The sequence below is a fragment of the Capsicum annuum genome, chromosome 5, assembly GCF_002878395.1.
Source record: "Capsicum annuum cultivar UCD-10X-F1 chromosome 5, UCD10Xv1.1, whole genome shotgun sequence".
In the NCBI taxonomy this organism is placed as follows: Eukaryota; Viridiplantae; Streptophyta; class Magnoliopsida; order Solanales; family Solanaceae; genus Capsicum; species Capsicum annuum.
The window spans coordinates 22,205,098-22,215,865 of record NC_061115.1 but is presented as its reverse complement, the minus strand read 5'-3'; the positions used below and the strand labels follow the sequence as shown (position 1 = coordinate 22,215,865).

The 10,768-nt window shown below is 35.8% G+C and overlaps 1 protein-coding gene across 1 annotated transcript; it reads right to left on the bottom strand.

Moving 5' to 3' along the window:
* Positions 1–1,296: 1,296 nt before the first annotated feature.
* Positions 1,297–10,085, bottom strand: LOC107870435 (inactive leucine-rich repeat receptor-like serine/threonine-protein kinase At1g60630). The gene is made up of 2 exons (XM_016716970.2): positions 7,157–10,085; positions 1,297–2,272 (listed from the first exon to the last, which is right to left on the bottom strand). The coding sequence occupies exons 1-2, from the start codon at positions 8,484–8,486 to the stop codon at positions 1,614–1,616; spliced, it is 1,989 nt and encodes a 662-aa protein (XP_016572456.1). The 5' UTR covers positions 8,487–10,085; the 3' UTR covers positions 1,297–1,613.
* Between the last annotated feature and the right edge of the window lie 683 nt (positions 10,086–10,768).

Here is a 10,768-nt window from a genome sequence, read left to right as displayed (position 1 = left end):
CACAATTGTAACACAAGCTTTCAGATTTTCAAGCTATAGTCTTTTCGGTGACACTGCGTTGATAATTCCGTTGAAGACCGCTTAATAAGATTTTCTTTATCTCTTTTGTTAGTAAAGTAACCTGATAGTATATTGTTCTTACATATTGTTTCTAATTACGTTCATTAGCAAGTTATTAACATCAAGAATAATTTTTTGGTCATCATAACCTGTATGCCTTTGAACTTCGAATACAAATTCGATTGTCATTTCGAATCACTGATTTTGGGCAAACAGTAACTACTAACACATTCAAAAAAACTAGAAAAATAGCATACAAGGGAGTGATGACTGTAAGTTTGCGCGATAACATATACCCCGTAAAACAGTAAAAACTTTAATGAACAGAATTAATCATATTTATGTTGATAAAAAGTAACAAATAATGTATGAAATTAATCTAAGTGTACACAAACTAATTGGAGATCTATCATTTAGGAAAACAACTAAAAAGCTAAGAACATAGCTAACTTCAATATTCAATTTGCATTATTTGTCTTATTTTACCGTGTAATTACTCATTCACTAAAGTCAAGTCATTTGAGCCCAAACGGGAATGCATTTAATTATTAATAAAATCTCAGTGATTAAAAACCTAAATAAGACAGCAAGAGGCATGACTTAGCATTAATGCGAATGAATGTGATTCGTCCGTTTATTTTTACTTATCACTTATTTCGAAAATAAATTTTCATTTTTCTTTATTAATTTTGGCATATCAAAAAAAAAAAATTATTTTTTTCGTGTTTTACCCTTAGCATTACTTACTTATTCTCCAAATTATTTACTAATACCTAATACTAAACACTAATTGATAGGGTTAGTGTAATAAAATAATCATGTCAATTATTATTTTTTTAATGAGCACGCTGAATCAAAATGTGATAAGTAAAAATGATGCATGGAGTAAAATATAAATAAAGTCAACGTGAAATCCTGATTTTTCCGTAAGTTAAAATAAGGTAGAAAGAGGTCAGGATTCTCGTTGTCTTAATTTGTTTATCTTATTTTTCTTCTTAATTCTGTTTCAAGTCTTTTTTTTATAACTATTTAATTCTAGTTTTCTATATAAGACCACAATATTTTAAAAATATTTTAATACTTTTACATATCGTTAATTTAAGACTGCAAGCTCAGCAGATCATTAGTCTATTTTTTTATTCTTCTCCACTTAATAACACGCTTTTGTGTGCTATGCTCTTACTATTTTATCAACCATCTCCTTAAGTTGGAGAATCTTGAATGAAAAACATGACGTTGGATACAAACAATTAACTTTGTTAAAAGAAAGTGTTGGAACCTCAATTACAATTACAATCCTAACAAAACATGCTAGCAAGGATCATAAACTGATGAATGTCAATCAAGTGGTACAAAAGCAAATCTCGTACATACAGGCAGCTAAACCTATAGAAAAAAATAAGAAACGTAGCAAGTCCTTGGACTTGCAAGAACTGAATCAACAAATCCCTGAGAACTCAAATTCGCCGATGATGCTTAACTTACAAAGACACTTCTGCCTACCAAAAGAATCAAGACATGTTATTCCGAGCCTCCATAAGTATATTACAAACTCATATGCTCAAATGATCATCTCTTGGCAAGCTTTGGATGGTATCTGACCATCGTCCTGGCGAATGGTCACTGCTATTAGAGGACCCTTGAGCTTCTGCTCTAGCATCCCGGATCATCCTCAAAACATCCTTCATTGTGGGTCGATTCTCAGGTACAAGTGAAACACAAGCCATGGCAACGTTTAAGAGAGCACCGAGTTTCTCTTCTGAAGCTTCGTTACTAGAGGCAGGTTCATCACCTGATTCAGTTTCTTCTTCTCGAACAGATCTTACCCACCTCGGTATGTCTGATCCGTGTTCTTGAACAAGATCTTGGAAAGGAGTTTTTCCCGTGAGGAGCTCCAACAGAAGGACACCAAAGCTGTAGACATCAGCTTGATGGGTCACTGGCCTTCGAATGTCACGACATTCAGGAGCTCTGTAGAAGAGGGAAGAAGCACCTGATTCCTCTGGAGAATCTGGATTCCTAAATGGCATGAGGCCGTAATCCGTAAGACATGATTCAAAGTCGGACCCTAAGAGAACATTTGATGATTTCAAGTTTCCATGAGTCAGTCCAGGGTTCTGATGGATATGAAGCAATCCAGTAGCCACGTCCTCTGCAATTTTGAGACAGGAGGTCCAATGAAGAGGCTTTGAACCACTATTAGCCCTCGTTCCTGAAAAAGTTAGCAAATCATAAAAATATAACATAGCTATCATCTGGAATATTATCCGAAAATAAAATATATTGGTTGTCAAAATACTTGAAAACAAGAGAGCCAGCTAATTTTAATATTCTCTTCAAAAGTGCAACTGCCACCCCATCTCTAATCATGTTAAAAAGCCGAAACCACTACAATTCCAATCATGACTATAGAAACCCGATGTATTAAAACTTTGGATGTGGCCTTGAAATGACTAGTAACAAGATACGAAAACACACTATTTGAGGTGGAGTACATGTATTTTCGTACTCATACTAATCTTGATGCATCTTTTGATGCAGATCCTAGTACTAGCAAGCCCATAGTTGGTATTCAGTTCGAGGTGACATTCTTCGGGAGATTTAGTGAGCTACTCGGCATTCAGAGCTTTCACACAGAGTATATAATGGCTAGGAAACAATAAAGCACCTCCGCGTTCTTCTTATTCCAAGAATCTTAGGTATGCCTTTACCTTTGCGCCTCCTTCTTAGGTGAGTCAGTGCCTGAAATGGTCTAATGGTCTCACAAAGCAACTTACTTTCAATGCCTTCACTCATCACTGCAACTTTACTTGGAAAAGAGACTAGCATCAAGATTACCTTATTATTGATTATTTCCAACTTGCTACTCCACTCTAAAGGACTACAGGTATTGATCCTGGTGTTCAGCATGTCAATTGGCAATAGTTTATATGATATATAACTTTTTGGTCTCTCGTCACTGGTGTACCGCATTCTACTTTAAGGGAGAAAAGTAAATACCACACTGGACACACTCTGGAATTCAACCTAGGTGCAACTTCAGTTTAGTTGGAACAAAGCAACTTTAGGACATCTCAACTATCATCACAAGATAAATGTGATGAGAACAAGAGATGGTTAGCAGATGTTAGAAGACAAATAGCAGATGATCTAGTTCAAAGGTCACATGATCTTCAAAGATTGCTTCTCTACTGGCAAACTAGGGGCCACCAGTTACTGCAATGGTCAGAATGACTTTCAGGCGGGTTGTGGAGCGTCTTGTTCAACGATCAGCATATGCGAGACGATTATTGACTAAAGAACAACGATGAATGCCAAAACCATTCAAACGATTTGAGGCTAACAGGAAAAGGGCATCGCGTCACACTCTCATCAGTTATCTTTAGAGAGAGAACATACTTGAAGTGAAGACATTCAAACGCACCATAGTCGTGGAGGTAATATTCACATCGTTAATGAAACAGAAAGAACATGCAATGTGGTAAATGACAATCATATCACATTCATGCGATCAAGGGTTTTGACTATGTTGGGAGGCCTACATGGGATTATATCGCACCAGAATAGTGTGCGGTTCTACCAAAAGTAGTTGGATTTTCAGGCTGCGTGTAGACATCAGTTCGTGAAGGAGAGTGTGGACAACGAGTCCTAGGCTCCTTCCTAACATAAACTTGAAGAATATTTAGCTTGATTTGATCTTTATACTCAAAAGGAGCCCTCAAAAAGTCAATCAACGACTCGTCATCATAGATAATTCAATCCCATAATTTACTAATACTTATGCTAAGGAGGAGTTTGGGCATTGTCTGATGCACTTCTAACACCTATCTTTTTATAAATAGAAGAACGAAATTGTCTGTAGCCAATTGAAATTGGATACTTAATGTTGCACTGAGGGTGGGGGGCAATTATAATATACAATATTACCCTCATGAATAATTTCACCGTCTCAAAAAATTGAAACCTTAACAGTTTGTTCAGTAGACATTATTTTGGGATTCAATTGAAGAACTATGATGAACAAAGTAGAGTTGAAAGAATATGGTGAAGTTTACATATTTGGGGCATATTTATATAGAGTTCTCAAGAGCTTTGGGGGCAAAAAATATGAACAAATATGCATAGTGCACTATTTTTGTACACTATTGATATGTCACATCAAGTACCAAAGTGTAAAAAAAACATGTGAAAAAAGTATGCAATAACGCAGAAATTGGGGTAGGAGTAAGCTAAATAACGCACTAAAATAGTGCGCTATGTATAAAATAAACCATAATACACTAATTTAGTGCGCTATGAAATATTTTACGCACTTTTAGCGCGCTATGTTTAAAATAATGCATAGTATATAAAATAAAGCATAGCACACTGATGCGCTAAATTAGTGCGCTATGTTTGAAATAATGCATAGCGCACTAATTTAGTGCGTTATGTAGATTTTTAAAGGTTAAAAGGTGTTAACTTCAGGCCGTTAAAATTTAAGGTATAGCGCACTAAATTAGTGCACTACCCCTATTTTGGTACCACTTTAAATACACGACTTATTTCGGTCACTTTTATCTTTACTAGGCTTATTTAGGTTCCGGAAACCCGTGAAAGATGTAGAGCGGATTCAGAAAGTCCAAAGATGAACAGGATCATGCAATCAGCCATTGTAATGTCTTAAAAGTTGAACCAAGGACAAAGAACATAACCATCAGGATTTGGAAAGGTAATGGTCAGACAAAACAAGATTTTTGACAAACTTTTAGCACATACTTATTTATACATACATATGTGTGTGTGTGTGTATTGTTTATACAAATAAACACATGCATACATAAACTCACACATATAGAGCGAGGGGGAGAGAGATGCATACATTTTATCATCATAAAAACAATAAGTTCATTTATATATGTATCTGTCTGTGTTGTGTGTGTATATATATGTTGGCATGTAGGCACATGGTTATCCGTTTTGTGCGTCAGTGTGTGTGTAAAATAACAACAACAACATACCCAGTGTATTCAGACCTTACCTTACCCCTACCTTGGGAGGTAGAGAGGTTGTTTCCGGTAGACCATTGGCTCCAGGAAAAGCAATTCAAAGCAAATCGAAAAAAGAAATGACGAAGTGGAAAAGCTATGGCAAAATACTATAGAGAGCATGACAACACAGTTTGAGAAAAGAAACAACAACTACAACAAAATACTAAGTAGTCGATGAACAAGAAACGCATGTGTAAGATAACTAATTTGAAAATTTTCATTTATGTTCTTTTATGATTCTGGAGAAAACATTTTCTTTTCCCAGTTTCGTTGGAAGTTCAACAGTCAACTTAGCGATAAACAGCTTACCATACAAGTCATGAAATCAGCACAGGCAAAGAAGTTCTTACATAAGCAAATCAGAGCAATATTATGGTCCTTTAGTTGTACCATTCAGAACTCTGAAAACCAAGCAAAACTGCTGATCAACATTATAGTCAAGTTATTGCAGAAAACTATGATTTTGTCTTTCTAATTTTAAAGTATCATATGTCACCTCTATATATGGTGAACTGTTTTGGCTCTATGCAGTAAATGGCAAGGACGAAATATATGAGTGAAGCATTGACATCATTGTTTTGATTCCTATTTTGAGCTTCCTCTTGCCAGAAGGCCTATCATTTTCACAATCCAGTTGCATGAAACATCATCTTGTGTAAGACTACAAAAGGTGGAGAGCTATACTCCCCATTTGCTTTTTGTCCTCTATTTGTATAAATAAAATGACATCCGTAGTCCGTAGAGCCAAGATGAGAAGAGTTTAGTTATTTGACCTTTTTTTTGGTAACTAAATAATTTAAAGAAAATAATATTTTTCTATAATTCAAAATACTTGAACCGAGGGTCCATCGAAACAGCCTCTCTATCTTCACAAGGTAGGGGCAAGGCTGCATACATGCAACCCTCCCCAGACCCTACTGGTGGGATTACACAGGGTATGCTGTAATATTTTTCTATAATCTTCTCATCAGTATACCAAAGTAAGTTTGGAAACTTCATTTGCGATTTACATATTTGTCCTCCTTGGACAGCTAACTAAATTTCTAATGCTTGCCTCATTTTCGTCTCATTTTCTTTGTTGGTTCCTACAAGCTTCCTGTGTTGGCCCTCTCTTCCCCACCATCACCAAACAGAACCCACAGGAGAGACCAGAAAGTGATACACTACCAAACCAATTATATGGAAATTATTCAAAGTTAACAAAAAAACAAAAAGTAAAAAGACAGAAAACTGAAGGAGATCAAAAAAGCATATTAAAATGCAAAACAATTCAAGGAAAATATGCAAATACATGAATATAAACACAAAAAATAGGAAAATAAAGGACACTTAAGTCCTCAAATGTTCCCCACAAAACAGCCAAGCGTAAAGAGGGAGGTCGCAAATTTGAATTCAATATAAGAAAAGGTCACGTCATTAAAGGAGCCGAATCTTTAAGAGATTGAGTTATAGCCTAGTGATCTAATGGAAAAGAACTTGTCCCCACTTTGCACAAAACTAAACTAGCTTAACCTCAAGAGAGAAGCACTAGGCGGTAACTAACTATTCGATAACTAATTTGGTAAGAAAAAAACACATGTAATGCATCTATTGATTTGATGTATATCAACAACAACAACAAATCCAGTATATTCCCACCTAGTGGGGTCTGGGGAGGGTAGAATGTACGCAGTCCATACCACTACCTCGAAAGAAGTAGAGAGGTTGTTTCCGATAGACCCTCGGCTCAAAACATTTGATGTATATACAAGATGTAAACAAGTTATTTCTCCTCATCTTAATTTCACCTTACACAACTCCAGTGCAAGTTCATCCCGCCAAATCTATCCCACCTTTTTTCTTTCGCTAGTACTCAAGAACTCAACTACCCTGATTTTCTTCCTTTCACTACTCACGAGCTCACCATCCCCCTCTTTTCTTCTTTCACTATTTACGAGTTCAGTCCCACTAACTGATAACAGCAAAACACTATGAACACCCAGTATAATTCCACAAAACGGATAACAGCAAAATACAAAGATAACAGCCAAATGTATAAATAAATAAATGAACAACGGAGTACGTACCATGAACGAGGGAGAAGAGGCTGCCATTAGGGAAATAATCATAAACGAGTAAACGTTCTTCCTTAGCTTGAAAATACGCTCGTAGTGGGACCAAGTTAGGATGTCTTAGCCTACCAATAATTTCCACATGTCGCCGGAACTCCTCTAACCTCGGAAACCTCGAATCCCTCAACCGTTTCACAGTCACAATGTAGCCGGATTCCATCACAGCTTTATATGTACTTCCTATTATACCCCTCCCTAATGTCTCAGCTGATGCTTTCAACAAATCCTCTAAACTGTAATTCATTTGTTGATCACCTGGTCCACAAAACACCAATGTACCTAATCCTCCACTTCCTTGATCCCATGAAAATGCACCTTCTTTTCCACCATTATTACCATCCCTACCACCATCACCATTGCCACCGCGACTTGTCCCCTCTTCTCCCCCTCCGGCCCCGCCTCCTCCACCATCTTCAACTTCTTTGCTCTTTCCATCTCGAGTTTTTCTTCTTCTTTTTCTAACACATGCTATCAAAATCCCCGCCAAAATGCAGAGGATCAAGATTCCAACGACAACGGGGACGATGATGATGATAAGCTTTTTGCTTCTTTTATGATGATGGGATACATTTTCTGGAATAATTGGATATGATGGACTAGTTGAAGTACAATTATTATGCAATTGTGCTCCACATAGATTCACATTTCCAGCGAAAGACGATTCATTGAACCGAGAAATCACTGGAGTCTCCGTTATTTGGCCTGAAAATTGATTATTTGACACATTCAAGAATCTCAAACTAGGCTGATTCAAGGGTGGGATTTCACCAGTGAACTGATTATCTTCAAGATAAAGAACATACAACCGAGATAAGTTCGTTAACGACAGAGGAATGTCACCGGAGAGTTTGTTTCCAGCAAGAACAAGTACTTTGATACGATGGAGGGAAGTCACTGTCACTGGAAACTCACCAGAAAAGTTGTTGCTGTTGAGGAAAAGAGACTTCAGATTAAAAAGTCCATTAAGGTCCGGGATTTCGCCAGAAATCGAGTTCCCTTTGAAGGATAAAACTCGCAATTGATCTAACTGATTGAGCGCATTTTGGTCCAATGTGCCACTCAAATTGAGATTTTCAATTACAAGTTTTGTTACTCTTCCTTTCATGCATTCTTTTACACCTTGCCATTGGCATAAATCAGTTTCCTTTTTCCAATCTAGAATATCTGAAGGGTCTATTGTGGCTTTCAATGCTAGCAAAGCTTCAGTATCACCCGATTTTACTAGGGGGGAAACTATGGAAAATATTGTGAAAATAAAAAACAAAAATGGGTTCTTGATTTCCATTGAAATTGATGTTTCCTAGATTGTGCTAACTATGGGGGAAAAGGGGGTTCTTGATATTCATTGAACTTGACATTTTGAGCACTAAAAATGAAGTCTTGGCACTAAAGGGATGCAAAAATGGATTCTTGATTTGGTTGGGGTGTCACTATTGATGAATGGAGAAGTGGGAAGTTCAAAATGGAGAGTTTAGAAATGGAGTCTTGACACTAAAGGGATCTAAGAAAAGGGCAGTTCGGTATACTAAAGCTCACGCTATCTGACTAAAGGGATCCACTGCATAGCAAAAATAGATTCTTGATTTGGTTGGATTGGGGGAAGTTACAATTGATGAATAGGGAAACTAGAAAGTCCAAAATGGAGCTAAAAATGGAGTCTTGACACTAAAGGGGGTCTTACTGGAGAGGCAAAAATGGATTCTTGATTTGGTTGAGGGGTGTCACCATTGATGAATGGGCAACTAGAAAGTTCAAAATGGAGCCTTGACACAAAATGGATTCTTGATTTGGTTGGGGTGGGGGATGGGGGGTATCACTATTGATGAATGGGAAACTAGCAAGTGCAAAATGGAGAGCTAAAAATGGATTCTTGGCACTAAAGTGATCTACTAGAGAGCAAAAATGGATTCTTGAATTGGTTGGGTGTTGTCAAAGTGGATTCTTGACACAAAAGGGATCCACTACAAAGCAAGCAAAAATGGAGAGTGAAAAAAATGAAGTGTTGATTTGTTTTTTCATAGGACAAAAGTGAAGTCCTTTTCATTTGATAGAATCTTGAAGTCCAAAAAATCCAAAACACAATTCACTTCTGTCTGTAGAGATTTAACAAGATCACTATCAACACCAGAATCATCAGATCTACCACCACCACTTTCAAAGAATGTAAATGAACAACTAAAGGCGCCAATTACTGTCATTATCATCAATAACAACAACAAAAACCTTGACCACAAACAAAACTATACATCCACGATACAACACCTAAGCCTCCTCATCACCAATTCACCATCACTACACTTTGTCACTGTTCATTAGTACTTCCACTTCTAATGTAAAAAAAAAAAAAAAAAAAACAAGCCCGATATACTAAAACTTCCACTGCGACACTCTTAAAAGGTCGAATCACATCACAAAATTTTACTATACGCAGTCTTACGAGAAGCCAAAAAAAAATAAAAATTTGTCCCAAATACGCAGATAGTATAAAGAATTTGAAGACTTGGGTTTTGGGTTTCTTGAATATTTTTTGGCTTAACTACACGTGACAAGAGTTCAGAGATTGCAGAGACACCCAAAAATGCTTCGCAAAACAATGATTTGTGTACATTATGCTACTATTAAAAAAATAGTTTTGTTTTTTTTGCTGAAATTTTTAAAATGAAAAACACATTGGACTACTAAAAACATTTAGTTAAAGGCATTGGATCCAATACCCCACCAACCAAACCATGCAAAAACCAAAGTAATACAGGGAACAGGTTCTTGCAAATTGGTCTGTAACCATGTTATGTTAACATTGTCATCAGCCTTTATAAGATAGAGAAAAAGAAACTGTAGAAACAAAAAGGACAGAGAAAATTTTAAAGTTACAATTTGTTAATTACAGTAAGGGGATATTCGTTATGGGACGAACTTAAAAGGCAAATGTATCAAATAAAATTGAATGAAAGAGTATTTTTTAATCGTGTGATTTTAAATGCTACATCATATTAAAAAAAAAAAAAATTAAAACTAAAGAATTGCTATAAATATAAGAAACGAATAAAATAAAAATTAAATCAAATAAATTGAGACGAAATAAGTTAAAAAAAAAAAGTCTAGTGGAGTGGGGTCGTTGTGAAAATGGGGAAGGGGTATATCTCAAGAAATAGGTGAAGAAATTGATGGCAATGGTAGATTGTAATTAATGCATTCATGTTTGGTTATTTTGTGTCACAAACAAATTTCTCTTTTTTGTTTACGACATTGACCTTACTTGTAGTAACGTTTCTTAGGATAGTGAGATAATCTCAAAATATTCATTTTCTTTCTTTTCAGGAAGTAGTTGCAGGTGGAATTAGAATTTAAAATTTATTATTTTTATTATAATAATTATAGAATTTCTAGGATTAAAATGTTTATTTGTTTTTGTTTTTACTTGGTGTTTGATATTTTTAATGAAATTCGATTAATTTGAATTTGCATATTACAAAACTCATTTCTAGGGAAATTGCATGGTCCATTTCTGAGTTGACGCTCCCAACAAGATTTTTTATGAAAAAAATAATAACATTACTTGACTTATTA